Source organism: Bos grunniens, chromosome 13, assembly GCF_055505025.1.
Source record: "Bos grunniens cultivar Pamir isolate PY7600 chromosome 13, Bosgru_T2T1.0, whole genome shotgun sequence".
NCBI lineage: Eukaryota > Metazoa > Chordata > Mammalia > Artiodactyla > Bovidae > Bos > Bos grunniens.
This window is the reverse complement of record NC_141177.1, coordinates 61,057,989-61,074,840: the sequence shown is the minus strand read 5'-3', so window position 1 is coordinate 61,074,840 and position 16,852 is coordinate 61,057,989. Positions and strand designations below refer to the sequence as shown.

The following is a 16,852-nucleotide window of genomic DNA, read 5'->3' as shown; positions in this document are numbered from 1 at the left end:
AAGTTCATTCGAAACGAATTTAAAAACAAAGAAAACACAGGAGTCAGTCCTGAGACCTTTGGAAAAACACAGTTGTGACCAGGTGATTTCACCAACTACCTTTGTAGACGGCACTCCTCTTGTCACCTTTTGGCTGCATGTCAGTGACCACTAATCTAGCTATAAACTTCCACACTCCACCTAAACAGAGAAAGTGGCAGCTGCTGTTCATGGGTATTGTCAGCCCAAGCATGGCCGGTCCACTGGGATCACCGCACAGATCCTCATGAAAGAGAGTCTGTTTCTTCCTACTGAGCCTGCTCTCAGTGAGGGATGCCTGAGGCTGAGCTGCATGGCTCAGACAATTAAAGGGGCTCGTGGCACCCGCAACAGAGCTGCTGCGAAATCTGCACTATGAGGGGACAGTAACCAAGCACACAGAAGGTACCAAAGGGTACAAAGGCAACTGGGACCATTCCCGCCCTCAAGAATGTAATGTGCTGATAGGAAAGACTTGCTTCTTTATAAAAACCAAACCTAGAGAGTTATATCAAGGGTCCTTCCACAAATAGGTCCTCCCACCCACCTCCTGTGTGCAGGCTGTCAACGGTTCACATGTCTTCCCCAGCCTCTACTGACGGACTACATAGATATGGTGGGTTTGAGATGGGCCTTCTCATCATGATGGGACAGGAACATTCATGATATGAAAGGGCAGTGCAGTCTCAACAACACAAACAGGACATCCGATGAGGACAGTGAGAAGCAGGCCTGTTGTATAATCACGAATCTGAGTAGCATTAGTCCCTGGTTCCTGGGAAACACTCTAAAGAGTTGGAATTGCACAAGTAATTGGAAATATCTTTGACATTCATGAGCCCTGGGTTCCACGCCTGAGTTGTGCTAACAAGATGATCAGGATGGGGCTGGCTGCTCCAGAAATCATGCGATTAGAGGGCTGGAGCTTTGCATTGGGTGACGTGAGTGGACTTCCTCTAGGGAGGGGTAAGGGGCTGGAGTCAAATAATCTCACGGCCAAAGAGTCATCGTCCTGCACAATGAAACCTCACTAAACACTCTGAACACCAAAGCTCCAGATCTGGCTGAGATCCCTGGTTTGGGAATGCATGGATGTGTGGGGAGGGCGGGATGAAGGCAGACTGCTCCTGACTCCACCGCACAAGGGCAGGTCCAGGACCCTCCCACACCGGGTCCTATGTGTCTCCTTGCTGGACTGGTCCTGCCTGTGTCCTGATCAAAACAATAATCTTCAGTGTTTCTGAGTTCTGTGAGTCACTCTAGCAAACTGTGAAATCTGAAGGGGCTGGGGACCCCCTCTCCAAGTTTGCAGCTAGTTGGTCTGAGGGACGCCCGAACTTCCAGAGGCATCTGAAGCAAGGGCTGTCTTGTTGAGGATGGCACCCTTCACTTACGCATCAGAATTGCACTTCCAGGACTTCCCTGGGGGTCCAGTGGTTAGGAATCCTCCTGGGAAGATTCCACATGCTGCGGGGTAACTAAGCCCATGCACAGCAACTACTGAGCCTGCGCTCCTCAACAAGAAAAGCCACCACAATGAGAAGCCCGTGCACCGCAACTAAAAAGTAGCTCATGCAACAACAAAGATCCAGTGCAGCCAAAAGTGAATTAAAAAAAATTTTTAAAGAACTGCACTGCAGCACTGCAACATATTCTCAATTCCTGAAACACACGTGAGAAATAATCCCTTCAAGAAGCAAAGCTCTTGCAGCTGACCTAACTCCCCACATCCAACCCAGCTCCAACACCAGCTGAGAACTTCACAGCCCATTTTCAGCAGGAAACCAGCTTGAAGAGGGAGACAAGCACAGTTCTAGTACAAGGGAGGGTTCCTGATAAGTGATAAAACTGAGACATCAAGACTACAGTGGGTACACAGAGAAAGAGTCCAGTAATTAACTAAGCAATGTCAGCAAATTTGGAAAACTCAGCAGTGGCCACAAGACTGGAAAAGGTCAGTTTTCATTCCAATCCCAAAGAAAGGCAACACCAAAGAATGCTCAAACTACCGCACAATTGCACTCATCTCACACGCTAGTAAAGAAATGCTCAAAATTCTCCAAGCCAGGCTTCAGCAATACATGAACCGTGAACTTTCAGATGTTCAAGCTGGTTTTAAAAAAGGCAGAGGAACCAGAGATCAAATTGCTAACACCCGCTGGATCATCGAAAAAGCAAGAGAGTTCCAGAAAAATATCTATTTCTGCTTTATCGACTATACCAAAGCCTTTGACTGTGTGGATCACAATAAACTGTGGAAAATTCTGAAAGAGACAGGAATACCAGACCACTTGACCTGCCTCTTGAGAAACCTGTATGCAGGTCAGGAAGCAACACTGAACTGGACATGGAACAACAGACTGGTTCCAAATAGGAAAAGGAGTCCGTCAAGGCTGTATATTGTCACCCTGCTTATTTAACTTATATGCAGAGTACATCATGAGAAACGCTGGGCTGGAAGAAGCACAAGCTGGAATCAAGATTGCCGGGAGAAATATCAATAATCTTAGATATGCAGATGACACCACCCTTATGGCAGAAAGTGAAGAAGAACTAAAGAGCCTCTTGATGAAAGTCAAAGAGGAAAGTGAAAAAGTTGGCTTAAAGCTCAACATTCAGAAAACTAAGATCATGGCATCAAGTCCCATCACTTCATGGCAAATAGATGGGGAAACAGTGGAAACCGTGGCTGACTTTATTTTGGGGGGCTCCAAAATCACTGCAGATGGTGACTGCTGCCATGAAATTAAAAGACGCTTACTCCTTGGAAGGAAAGTTATGACCAACCTACACAGTACATTAAAAAAGCAGAGACATTACTTTGTCAACAACGGTCCGTCTAGTCAAGGCTATGGTTTTTCCAGTAGTCATGTATAGATGTGAGAGTTGGACTATAAAGAAAGCTGAGCGCTGAAGAATTGATGCTTTTAAACTGTGGTGTTGGAGAAGACTCTTGAGAGTCCCTTGGACTGCAAGGAGATCCAACTAGTCCATCCTAAAGGAGATCAGTCCTAGGTGTTCATTGGAAGGACTAATGTTGAAGCTGAGACTTCAATACTTTGGCCGCCTGATCCAAAGAGCTGACTCATTTGAAAAGACCCTGATGCTGGGAAAGATTGAGGGCAGGAGGAGAAGGGGACGACAGAGGTTGAGATGGTTGGATGGCATCACCAACTCAATGGACATGAGTTTGGGTAAACTCCAGGAGTTGGTGATGGACAGGGAGGCCTGGTGTGCTGCGATTCATGGGATTGCAAAGAGTCAGACACGACTTATCGACTGAACTGAACCGAACTGAATTAACTAAGAGTGCAGAATGGCTTCACAAAGGTGGTTACGGCCATGTGAAAGGAATTTCATTTTTTTAAGATTTTTTTTTTTTGGTGTCTTTTTAAAGTATTTTTTAATGTGGATCACTTTTTTAAAATCTTTATTGAATTTGTTACAATATTGCTCCAGTTTTATGTTTTGGCTTTTTGGCCACAAAGCATGGGCATGTGGGAACTTAATGGCCCAAACAGGGATCAAACCCACACCTCTGTATTGGATGGAAGGCGAGGTCTTAACCACTGGACCACCAGGGAGGTCCCAAAGCAATTTTAAAAGAAGGAAGGATAGAACACAGTGTAAGAATAGTGTGAGAAAAAGGTCAAATCACCATGTCAAGTTTAATAACAATGAAAATCTAACTTTTATACCTCCTTATTGTATGCTTGAAACTGTGGCTAAACTTATTATTTAGAATGATATGCTGCTAAGTTGCTTCAGTTGTGTCTGACTCTGTGTGACCCCATAGATGGCAGCCCACCAGGCTCCCCCGTCCCTGGGATTCTCCAGGCAAGAACACTGGAGTGGGTTGCCATTTCCTTCTCCAATGCATGAAAGTGAAAAGTGAAAGTGAAGTTGCTCAGTCTTGTCCGACTCTTAGCGACCCCATGGATTGCAGCCTAACAGGCTCCTCCATCCATGGGATTTTCCAAGCAAGAGTACTGGAGTGGGGTGCCATTGCCTTCTCCGGAATGATATGCTAATAAACCCTTAATCCTATGAGGCAGAGTCTGTTACGATGCCCATTTTTACAGGTAAGAATACTGAGACCTCAGCTAAGAAACGATGAAGGCATCAGAGCTGGCAGTCCAGTGTGGTTTGAGAGGAGTGTGAAAGGAAGTGGAGAAAGTATGAAAAGCCCTGGGTTTCTATCAGAAATCTTTTTTGTTTTTCTGTAGGCAGTGGGGAGCCGTCAGAAGTGTGTGTATAAGGGAATAATATGGCCAGAACTATGGTTTCAAAAGATAAACTGCAGTGACAGAAAAAGCATTCAAAAAGAGAAAGACTAGGGACTTCCCTGGTGGGCTAGTGGTTCCAATGTAGGGGGCACAAGTTTGATCCCTGGTCAGGGAACTAAGATCCCACATGCCTCATGGTGTAGCAAAAAAAAAAAGTGAGAAAGACTAGAACAAAGAGATCAGGTAGGGGACAATGCTCTGATCACTGATGAAACAGTATGAGAGCCAGAAGCAGGGCGAGGACAGAGAGGATAAACATGGGGAGGGACAGAAGGAAAAGGGTGTGTAGACTATGACAGAGATACCTGGGGCTCTGGGTGGACGGTGGGATGAGAAGCCAGGAGAAGATGATGCAGGCATCCGAGCAGACCATCAAAAATACATGTTTATACGTCTTTCTGTACTGATGTGTGCGTTCGCTGCACCGTTCCTGATGCTTCTGTGTGTTGCCTGAACTTGGTGCAGTTCACACTCTTGATCCAGTAACACATCATGAAGTCAGATTTCAAGACCAAATTCAATCCCAGCAGGCAACCGTCTAACTCCACACCCCAGGTCTCTGACCCACGGCCATGCGCGGCCATCCCGTGTCTCTACCTCTCTGTGAGGTTGACCTGCCCCTGCTCTGGATGGAAAATGAGCATCAGAAGAGTTGATCAAGGATTTCTGTCTAAAAGGCTTTCAGACTGCAGAGATGAAGCAGAAGTATACCACCAGGCCACCCGTCTACAAATCGATCTCAGGCTGTTCGAAAGTAGACACATCGAACTAGGTTTCTTCTAGCTCCTCCTACGGTTCGATGGGAATGAGTCGGCAGAGAGTGTGGAAAAGTAAACAGAAGCTGAACATGATGACAAGCTCTCAAGGACTAAGAAAAACACACAGCTGATCACAGACACAGTGAACCCTGGGTTTCCAGTGCCGGAATAAACGATCCTTGCCATTCAGACCTGGTCCTTCCCCACAGCTTCCTGTTTTCTGGTTATGTTTGTGCCCCATGTCTAGCTTTGCAAGAGAGGCTACAGAACCCTTTGATAGATTAGCTGAACATTAGAATCAATAATCATCCTCTTACTATATATAAAATAGATAAACAACAAGGATCTACTGTACAGCAAAAAGAACTACATTCAAATCTTGTATTAACCTATAATGGAAAAGAATCTGAAAAAGTGTACATATATATATGGCTTCCCAGGTGGCACAAGTGGTAAACATTCTACCTGCCAGTGCAGGAGACAAAAGAGACTTGGGTTCAATCCCTGGCTCAGAAAGATCCCCTGGAGAAGGAAATGGCACCCTACTCAAGTATGCTTGTCTGGAGAAGCCCATCTACAGAGGAGCCTGGCAGGCTACAGTCCATAGGTTGTGAAGAGTCAGGCACACTTTAGTGACTAAACCACCGCCACATTCTAAAACAGAATCACTTTTCTGTACACCTGAAACTAACAGTGTAAATCAACTATATTTCAATTAAAAATAAAACCAAAAAAATTATCCTTTTACCAAATCCTCAAAATGTTCTGAGTACTCAGCTCATCAACATTATTCTAGCTCCCACTTCCCCCACTGTAAAAAGCCTAGCTCTTCTAGTAACACTGACTAGAGGAGAACAGAACCAGAAAGGAAAAGAAAAAATCTGACTTCCTGTGCCTTTAGAGACTGAGCTATGAGGGGGCCGTGAAGTTCTGGAGGATGGGGGTGTCATGTGTGGGTCTGTCTGCCTCACTCACTGTCCTGACGTTCCCAAGAACCAAGCGTCCTTTAAAGCACTCATGTGAAAACGTTTAAAGAAAGACGTACTGAAATGCACTCTTACACAGGCCCCTGACACATAATCAATACCCCTTTAAGCGCACACATCTATATCTTGCATTAACCTTGCATCTCACTGTGATTTAGGAAGTATCGCTGTGCTTTAGCCCCAAATCTTTTCTAACCTGACATCACTCTGTAATACACAGATCATCATAAACAGACGGAAATACTTCCAAATGTGGCAGAACTCAGGGCGTGACATGTAAATAGAGCCTTCTACAATGATTTCAAAGGATACTAAAATTCATCTGATGTCGTCAATGGTTCCATAAGGTACCTGAGAATCAGATCAGGTTGCATGGACACTGGAACCTTTTTATTTAGTTCAAGTAAAGCGTCTCCTTCCCTCATTTTCAATCATCCAGTTTTAGCAAAATGAAATATGCAAAAGGTCTCATCTCTATGCAGTAGGCAATGGAAAAGTCAGACAAGGCAGAATTCTAATTGATACAAACTAGAACCTCTATGTATCACAATGTCCTCCCACAGAAACTGTTGCTTTTAACAATGTGACATTTTCCTCCTTTCTTTAAAGGGGAAATAAGAAACTTTCAATTTATTATAAATAAGGGAGGGGACCAGTGGCACCCCACTCCAGTACTCTTGCCTGGAGAATCCCATGGACGGAGGAGCCTGGTGGGCTGCAGTCCACGGGGTCGCTAGGAGTCAGACACAACTGAGCGACTTCACTTTCACTTTTCACTTTCATGCATTGGAGAAGGAAATGGCAACCCACTCCAGTATTCTTGCCTGGAGAATCCCAGGGACAGGGGAGCCTGGTGGACTGCCGTCTATGGGGTTGCGCAGAGTCGGACACGACTGAAGTGACTTAGCTCAGCTTAGCTTAGGTGTTATCTGATGTGCTGAGGTTTACAAATATTTCCCCCTTTTCATTTCTATAAACGTTCCTCTTAGGTAGAAACTATCCCATTTTACAGATTATAATTAAACCCAGAAGAAAATTAATGAGCATCCATACAGAATCTTTTAGAAAGGTATCATATTTTGAAACCGAGCCCATTAGCACAGAAAGGTAATTCCTCACGTTCACTTTGGATTGGCAAAGGTGAGTCTATGCCTCCACTGGGGAGACTTTATCCTTTGGTATTCAGATCTGGTGAAGCTTGGCCACCGGACCACCATTCAGGTTCTATAAGGTCTATTCTCAAGCCAGCTCCTCTAGATACCCAGGCTCAGAAGGAGCTCTGCTGGACCACATCCTGAACTGGGGGAGGAGACCAGAGACCACACTCTGGGCTGCAGTATAACCATCACACTCACTGAGGCAGCCAATCTCTATTGAGCGCTAAGTGCCAGGCTCTGCAGATACCAGGGAAGCAAGACAGCTGCCCTCAGAGCCACGCCATGCAAGAAGAGGGCTCATGGTTGCTCCATAGGATGGTGAGGGCTCTTGTGGCTGAGCTGAGTCCTGAAGGACAGCTGGGTATGGGAGAGGGTGTGGCTGCACAGACAGAGAGAGTGAAAGCAGTGGCTGTCTGAATTCACGCACTTTCCGCACAGCACTGTACATACTGGCAACTTCCAACACTCTGTGATGTGTGGGGCGTTAAGAATAGGGAACTAAGCTAGGGTTTCTCAAATCTTTTATGACTACATCTCCCAGTAAAAATATTTTTTACATCATGATGCTATACACACTTTACACATATGACTTGAAAAAATCTTTGCCAAAACAGTACTCTTTCCACTACTCAAATGCATTCTGATATTTTCTCTCTTCTCTTCTCTCTCCCCTTCTCTCCTTCATTCTTTAAGTTCTAGATACAACCCTCAAACGGGTGGCAACCTATAGTGTGCAAAGTACTGGTATACACCTTCTAACAGGTGTGACTATCATTTCTTTGAACAACACGAGTTCGAACTTCAAGGATCCACTTATACATGGATTTTTTCCAATAAATACTATAGTGGAACCCAATCCCCAGGTGGTTGAACTTGAGGATGCAGAACCACCAATGCAGAGAGCTGACCATGGACTTGAGCGGCCTCGGATTTTGGTATCTGAGGGGCGGTCCTGGAACCGGGTACTAAGGAAATTCGTCTTCTGCCTTCCATCCTTTTTTCCTCCTTCACCCCTCAATAAAGCACCACCAAGGAAATAAGAGCACCACAGTTTCCTTAAGGTCTGTGATGTGCCAGAAACCAGGCTGGAACCTTGACATGCCCAGTGTCATTCATTCGCACTCAGATCTGCAGGTTAAGCATTACTATTCGCATTTTAGGAGTCAGATATGACTGAGTATGTGCGCGCGCACGCGCACACACACACACACACACACACACACATACCCATTTCACAGGTGAAAAGACAAGCTCAGTGACCAGAGAATCAGTGGACCATGATAGAGCCAGGATTCGAGTTTAGTTCTGTCTGGCTCCAACTCGCCAACTGTCCCATTGTGCCTTTCACAAAAAGTTCTTAAGTAATTAAAGCTAACCTAATAGCAAGAATTTCCTAAGACCCCTTGAGATAATTCAAGTCCTTGGAGTGTTATGGAACCAGGTTTGGGAGGCATCAGCAGAGATAAGGCAAATATGTGATGGAAAAACCTTTCAGGTTTAAATTCAATTTCCTTCTGTGTCCTCTGAGGTCCCCTTAGTAAAGGCACTGGTGGAGAGTCACCAACAGAGAAAGAGGAGATGAGAGTTGCTGGGTCACTGGCCTGGATAACCCCCTCACGGCGAGCTGGCTGAATGGAGCTGACCGCTCCGAGGGGCCCGTAACCAGGAGCACCTTGCCTGGCATCATCCAGGCTGCAGATAGTCCATAAATATTCACAAGACAGAATGCTAACACAGGCAGAGTGAAAGTAAACACAGCGAACAGCTCCTGCTGGCTTATTTTTAAATTGTTCCAAAATTATGTTAAGTGAAACTATCTGGTGAGAAGGAAGCTTCTTTGGAAGGATAACGAAGCATATTTAGTACAGACACTTGTGTTCCTTCAGGGCCCTAACTGAAGATACACTTGACACAGATACAAGGGATATTAAATGTGGGCAGGTCAGAACAAATGGGCAGCCCCCCAAAAATCCCTCCACAAGTGATGATTTGGGGAAATTATTGGCAGTGTTCCACTAAGAGATGGCATCATAAACTGGCCCTTCCCCTGACCTAAAATAACATGCTGCTTGCGATAGTACATGAAATGGCCAGTCACTGGCATTGCTAAGTGACGATACTGCTCAGAATATCTTAAGAACCAATATGTTCTTTACAAACATATAATAAATGCAATTCTGGCACTTACAATACATTAAATTCTCTATTTGACAAACAGCCTTAAGGGGTTTATGTTCTCTGTAGGGCTTGTTGGGTAGCAATACATTTATAGTTTAACTTGGCATACTAATTCACCTACAGATATGAGCTGTGTTTTTTGTCTAATCAGCTAGTGTTATGTTCCCAGCATTTATGAGCAATAAAAATATCGCCTAGTCCTCTTTTCTTTGCAAGTTCCGTGATGGGAAGAAATCTTGAATGTGCAAAAGAATCCACTGCCTGCTGACAAAACATAAAGGCTTGTGGAAACATGACACGTGCTCAAGTCGATCAGTTTGTTTTTCAATATTTTAATAGGGTACACCGCTGCATTGGGAACTAAATGTGTATCATGCCTAATCTTACAACTAGTGTGCACTATACTTTGATCTTTCTATCAAAAGATCAAAATTTAAATAGTATGCAAATTATATTTTATACATGTTCTCCTTTGCATGAAATCAAACAGAAAACTTGTTTCTTCTCTAAACACATGAGAATATAAACAAGCAACACATTTAAACTAAAGAAAATACTCACTACTTCATTCCATTAAAAAAAATTGCCCCTGGGTATCAGTTAAAATGAAAAGCCTTTATGTTTTCCTTAAAAAAACCCTAAATGTCTGCTTATGCTTTCAATTTTTTTCAGCATATTTTAATATTTACTTTAAAGGTTCTTAAGTTAATTACATGCATTATTTTTACAAGAAATGCTACTTAAGTCCTTTTCCTGAAAGCTCTGACAGGCTATGTAAAACAACAGAAATGACAGCAGAAATTAAACACCTGATGGTGAATCTCCAGTAATCAAGAAAAGTTGTCATTTTTATAACAACTGAATGTAAAGTATGAACCTTAATTGGATCCTGGATTTAAATTAAAAAAAAAAAAAAAACACAGCTACAAAAGATATCCTGAGGATAGTGAAGGAAATGTGAATGTGAACAAGATTTTAAAAGCTATTATGAAATTTTTGTTAAATTTTTAAGTGTGATATTGGCTCTGTAATTCCTTAAGAAAAATATCCTTATTCTTAGTACCTGTGTGATATCATTTTTAGGGATAAAATATCTTGATGTATAAAACTAACATGATGCCTAAAACTGATGAATGGCCCAACAATAATAAATATATCTAGATAGATAACTAGATAAACACATGAGGTAAATACTGCAAAATGTTAAGAACAGTTACATCTCAGTGGAGGGTATACAGAAGTTCATTGCCTTATTCTTTTAACCATTTTATACGTATGAAAATCTTCACAGTAAAAAGTTACAGGGGGTGAAGAACAGTCATTTTCATTTAAGCATGTATATATATTCACTCCTGAGCCATACCAGGGGCAGATAAAATATTACTTTACATGGACATAGAATGTTTCATTTTCCGGTAGCAGTATGCTTCAGAGAATCAGTTTTCCACCAATGACCCAGAGAAATGATGGCAGCCCCTCTGGCCAAGACCACAGGGAACAGCTGATTGACACACAGCACCTGATTTAGAGCAAAGGCACCGGGATCTCCAGAGGGTAATCCATGCTGACCAGTGAATTTACGTGGCAGCCTGTGCCCTTGGAAAAATAAGGGTCAAGAAGAGGGGCCTACCAGCCTGGAACAGCAGGCAGAACCTGAAAGCTTGCCAGGCTCATTTTCTGGGAGACAGCATATCAAGCTGTGACATGAATGTAAAACTAAATTAAACATTTAAGCCGTCAACTCTACTCACTAAAGATGGATTTCTGTCTTCCCTTGTCTCGCTGCTCTATGAAGTGGACTACCAGTTCCGACATTAAGCAAAACATCTGAGATGCTGCCGATCCCCAAAACTCAACCTAAACCTAATAACAAAGCTAATAACTTACTTCTAGTAAATACATAAAAAATTTTAGAGAGAAAACCTGTAAGCATTCCATTTAGATACACCTAAAGTTTTCAAAATAAGACTCAGACCTATGAAACAACACAGCAGTATATTTCCTATCTACAAAGAGAGGGTTTTGGTTTGGGGGGGGTCCAAATTTCCACAGTTCTGGGCACTAGTTCACTCAAGTCAGGGGACCAACCAGCCAACCATGACTTACTGCAGAATCTGATAGTCTTTTCTAACTGGAGTGAACTGAAACTCAGCAGTAAGCTTTGAACTTTCAAGTGACCCAAAGCAGTCAAAGACTCCACTTCAGTTACACTTCTTTTTTTTGCCCTTTTTTGTTTTCGTCATCTTTTTTCTCCCTCATTCAGTTCTGTGTGAGTGTGAGCATATGTGTATGTCTATAAACATATATTTGTTGTTGTTGTGTAGTCGCTGAGTTGTATCCAACTCTTTTGAGACACCATTGCAGCCCACCAGGCTCCTCTGCCCATGGGGTTTCCCAGGCAAGAATACTGGAGTGGGTTGCCATTTCCTCCTCCAGGGGATCTTCCCCACCCAAGGGAACCCAAGTCTCCTGCTTGGAAGGCAGGAGATTCTTAACCACTGAGCCACCTGGGAAGCTCATGTGTATATAGTATAGATATATCTTACATATATATATATACACACATAAATACATTATGCATATACATATATATTTGCTGCTGTCTTCTCCTTTTCTCTTTCCTGGCTTTCCCCTTCCCCTCCCCATTCCTCCAGGACCACCAAAGTTTATCACTGGGTTAAACTTCAGACTGTGAAGCTATAAAGAATCCTGATGTGGCCCAATCAGCCTGATGGAATCAGGCCACAGGCTGGAAGAGTTACAGGGTTCAATTTCCTTTAACCAAAGAACAATCATCCTGCTTATGGGTTGTAGGGGTGGGATGGCGGAGTTGGGGGGCCTCTCCATTCTAGTTACTGCTGCCTGCTTTTAATCTCTAACCAACCCTCCATACCTCTAAGAGAAGCAGGCGACCATGACACTGGGACCTCATTTATTGCTCTCTGTTATTCTAGTAAGAGGCATGATACTGGAGGGCTGAAAACATCAATGGTTTGGAACTATCTGTGGACTTATTCAAATCGTGAATTCTGTTCAATGCTATAGTTTCATGTTTCTGGTCTATTTGTAAACACTAAACTAGGACCAAAGGGAATACAAAGAGATTCTTAATTAAGTTATTCACCAGAGAGGTATGAGCACATTACATCCATTTACCAAAAATTTACCATCTATGAAAAAATCACTCCCATGAGTGACGCAGGAATGAACCACAGGCCCTCCATCTCCAGGAGACCTGAATGAACCTGTTTTCCAAACTCCAGGGAGAATGAATCTCTGGCAATATTCCAGCCAGAAGGCTAGGGCTCCTCTGCCGCCTCCAGGCTGGATAAGCCCCCACAAGGGAACCGGGAAGAAAAAGGTTCAGCTATCAAGGCCAAAAGCCCATAGTCGAAAATAGTCTGAGTGGGAGGATGCTCAAAAAGTGGAGAAACACAGGCGGAGGGTGGCAAGGTAGCCATTTGGACACACTGGGCTATTTTGACCATTTGCAGGCTCCAGGAGTGATCTGAGCCTCTTACCCAGGCTTATCCTCTCAAAGCCTCAACTCCTTCATCTGACAAATGGGAATAATAACAACCCTCTAAGCTATAAGGTCTATAATGATTAAATGAGTCAGTATGCACAAAGTGCTTAGAATAGGGCCTGAGACATGATATGCACTATATAAATGCTCCCTAATCACTATTACCATAGATTGGTAGCATGCCAACAGTAAAGCCCACCAAAGATAACTTACCAACTTTAATCCCCACCAACGGACCTACTATTAACCAGTTGGAAATACCCAGGTCTCAATACTTTGCTTCCCTTTTTAAGTTCTAGCATCTCCGGAGTGGTCTCAGCTAAGACCAAAGGAGCAAGACTCCTTTCTCCAAGTGACTAGGTTGGGGCAGAAAATGTAGCACGGCCATACCATATGATTAAAATGGAAACTGGCATATGAATACAATGCAAATCTGACATGCATTTCATAGCTTGCATGTTCTCAGGTGTGTAAGTTCCTCAGCTTCTGACCAATGTCTCTAACTCTGCAACACTGAATCTCAAGAACTAACCTTCTGTTTGAAGGCACACACAAATTTCCCAGCACATCAGAAAGACGAAAATGCAATGACCTTCAACAAAGTACATGGCCCCAGAGGATGTGGCATAAACAGATAACTGGTCACCGCCACACCTGGGTGACAACAGTAAGCCAATTCTTCAGAACAGGCAGATCCACCCACTTCTCTGCTCTGCCGCTGTGCCCGCACCTGGCACACCATGTTGACAATACTTACGCATTACAATAGGGCTTCTTTTCATACCCTTTGTAGTTGTTCATGTTGAGAGCCATCTTGCAGACTTCACAATGGAAACATCCTTTATGCCAGTACTGGAAAAAAAATAAATGTTTAAAATGTCAGTACAATGCCAGTTCTTTCCAGGATGGGTACAGAAAAGAGACATTTTTAGTCCTCCTATCTGAAAATACTACAACAAAATGATTGTAGGTACCAGTGGACTTCCCGGACTTTCAGTTAAGTAAATAACGCAGGCAGTTATTAACACTGAGTTTTAAATGACTCCCCACTGCAATTTACAGACTCAGATGGAAGAAATGCCAAGGGCTCTGCCCGGATCACACTTCTGTGAGCAGCCAAAAAGGAATTCTGCGCCTGGTTAATGGAGAAATAGAAACTGTGAAGTGGCCTCAAGGAAAATGAATCCAGTTCAAAGTGCCTAAACTGTCCGGGGCATCTTGATAAACAGTGTCCACCGCAGGTCAGGCAACGCGATGTGGCAAGAGGCGCACTATGTAGGTACCCCTGACCTTCCCATGCCTGTCCAGCTTCCACTAAATTGCGAGAAAGATGGACTCTGGAATGACTATAGGGATGACGGCGTGCTCTTAAGAGGCATTTGTGTGACCACAGGCAAATTTCACCGGGACCGCCTTCGGCCGGGTTCAACTGTCAGTCACTTAGGATAGAGCCAGGGTCTCTCTCCTGGGCTGTTGAACTCCATCCACGCCCGGGAAGGGTAGGGGAGCAGGGCTGCAGGGGCTGAGCTAAAGCCACTTCCTCTGGAATTCCCAACCGGTGGATTAGCCCACCGTGGGTCTGGCTCGCCGCGCTCAGCCCGGGCTCTCCGGCGAGGATTATTCTTAGCAATGCGGCTGCGGCTGCCCCATGACATATTAATTACTATTTGCCTCTCCACCTCGCCGCCTTCGTGGGAGGCGCTGGGGCGGGGGTGAGGTGGGGATCCGGGCGGATCCTTGAGGTGCGGGTGCAGGACAAGGAGGGGTCCGAGTGGAGGTGAGAGGGGTGCGGCCAGCCGAACTGCCCCTGGGGGCCCAGCCCCGGCTCTCCCGGCCCCGCGCCGCGCTCGGCCAGGCGCCCTCCGCAGCCGCTCTGCCGCCGCCGGCGCAGCGCCGCACCCCCGCCGCCCGCACCCCGACAAAAGCCTTTCCCGGTTCCAACATCACGGTCGCCACGCGTGCTCTCTGGCACTCCTGCGGGCGTCTTCGTGTGCCCTCACCCGATGCCAAGACATACACACACACACACACACGCACACACACACACACATACACACACATACACACACACATACACAAACCCACTCTTCTCTTTTCAACAGAGATGCCAAAACTTCTACGAGCAGGTGCAGCCCGGCGCCGGGCAGGTCTCGGCTGGCCCAACGCCCCCTCGCTCACCTTATCCAAGCAGTTGACTTTCTCGGTGGGATACACGACTTTCCCACAGCGGGCGCACTGGGGGTTCATTGTCGCGGTTCCCGGGGGCGGCGGCTGGGCGGCGGCGACGGCGGCTGGGGGCTCCGAGGAGCCGCTGTGACATCCCCCGGCGAGCCCCGCACCGCCTCGGGGCAGGCGGGAGGGCGGCGGGCGGCCGGGCGCGGGGCCGGGGGGCGAGCGGGCGGCGCGGCGCGCGGGGAGGCGGCGGCGGCGCGGGTGGGTGCGCAGCGGGGCCTGGCGCCGGAGGGGTCGGCCGCGCTCTTGGGCTCGGGCTCGGCTCCGGCTCGGGCTCCGCGCCGCTCGCTCTGCGCCGCTCTCACTCCAGGTACCGGTGACTCACACAGACACTCGCTCCCGCCCCTCGCGCTCACTCGCTCCCCCGCCTCGCCGCCGCGGCGCAGGCCAAACCCACCGGCGCGCCCCGACCGAAGTGGCAGGGAACGAGCACGTCGGGCCCCGGGGGAGGGCGGGCGAAGCGGGGGAGGGGGGAGGGCAGACGCCCGGAAAGCTCCGCAGACAGCGCGACCCGGAGGCCTGGGAGCGAGCCTCCGGCCGCTGCCGCAGCAGGGGCGGCCAGGTGGGCGGCGGCGGCGGCGGCGGTTTGGGGGACAACGCAGGGCGGGGAGGGCTCAAGCCCGCGCACTCCTTGCCCCCCATTTCTCCTCTCTCCTGCCCCAGCCGGTACCCCCCACCCACTCCCAGGCAGACTGACGTTCTTGGTACCCAAAGGTCGCGGGGAGCGCGGGGCGGGGGTACGCCCACCCTCCTCCTCCAGCCTCGGGTCGCGGGCGGCGGCGCAGGAACGCCCTGCGCAGCGCCCAGTCCCCGGGCAGAGAATGGTCCAGGATCGCGCAGCGAAGACATACACACACACAAGGCCCGGGAGCCTGGAGACCTGCGGGGAACCTGGGGATTCACGACCCCGAAGCGCCCTGGGCTGTGCCGCGCCTGTTCCTACGGGTCTTCTCCCGGAGAAAGCGTCCCCCGCGTGCCGCGTGAAGTCCTCGGAACCTGGATGGGGTCCTCACTGGCTCCCCATCACTGCACTTTTTATATCTATTCTTGGAGAACGATTGGTCATTTTAGACCCTAATCAAGTCTTTCCTGATTAATTAAACTGTCGTCATTTATTTAGCTGTATTTTTGCAATTAAACAGCGTAGGGTCTACGAAAAGTTCTTCACCTCCATTAAGGGATGCAATTACAAACTCATGGTCCTAACCAGAAGGGCCAGAAATCAAGTTGAAGGCCCAGTGTAGGATATCAAATGGAATTAGAATCGGTTTGTTGTTGTTTTAATAAGGTCATTGGACTCGCTTTGTAAAACGCAGCAGAATGGAGCTATTCGGCCTGAGTTGAAAGCCCAACCTTCCCATTTACTGTCACATAACTACGTAAATAGCCTCTCTATGCTTCAATTTTCACATCTGCAAAATGGGAATAACATCGCTCAGCAAAACAGCTCCTGCTCTCCTAGTGGGAGGATTTTATGAGTCAGCAGTTCTGAAGTGTTTCAACCTGCCTGGCTCTTGGTAAACACTATGGAAGTATCAGCGAGGATTATCACAGGCCGGTTGTAACAAACAAGCAAACACATTCCAGTTGCTGGTACACAGATTAAGATTCAGCAATGCCACTCAGCAACTACTGTAGCAAATATTAGTTGTTAAAAAAAAAATCATAGCTGGAGCTTTTCGTGAAAAAAGAAAGCTACTAAGTTCTGAGC

General features: G+C 46.4%; 1 protein-coding gene across 2 annotated transcripts in view; it reads right to left on the bottom strand.

Moving 5' to 3' along the window:
- The window catches only part of NEBL (nebulette), a 378,828-nt gene extending 363,298 nt beyond the window's left edge, over window positions 1-15,530 (bottom strand). The window contains exons 1-2 of one of the 2 annotated variants that reach the window (XM_086334546.1): window positions 15,088-15,530; window positions 13,667-13,761 (exon numbers count right to left, since the gene is read on the bottom strand). In XM_086334546.1, coding sequence (XP_086190672.1) covers window positions 13,667-13,761; window positions 15,088-15,156 — 164 coding nt within the window. In that variant the 5' untranslated portion in view covers window positions 15,157-15,530. The remainder of the gene's footprint in view (window positions 1-13,666; window positions 13,762-15,087) is intronic. The other variant, XM_086334545.1, reaches the window with a different exon arrangement.
- Between the last annotated feature and the right edge of the window lie 1,322 nt (window positions 15,531-16,852).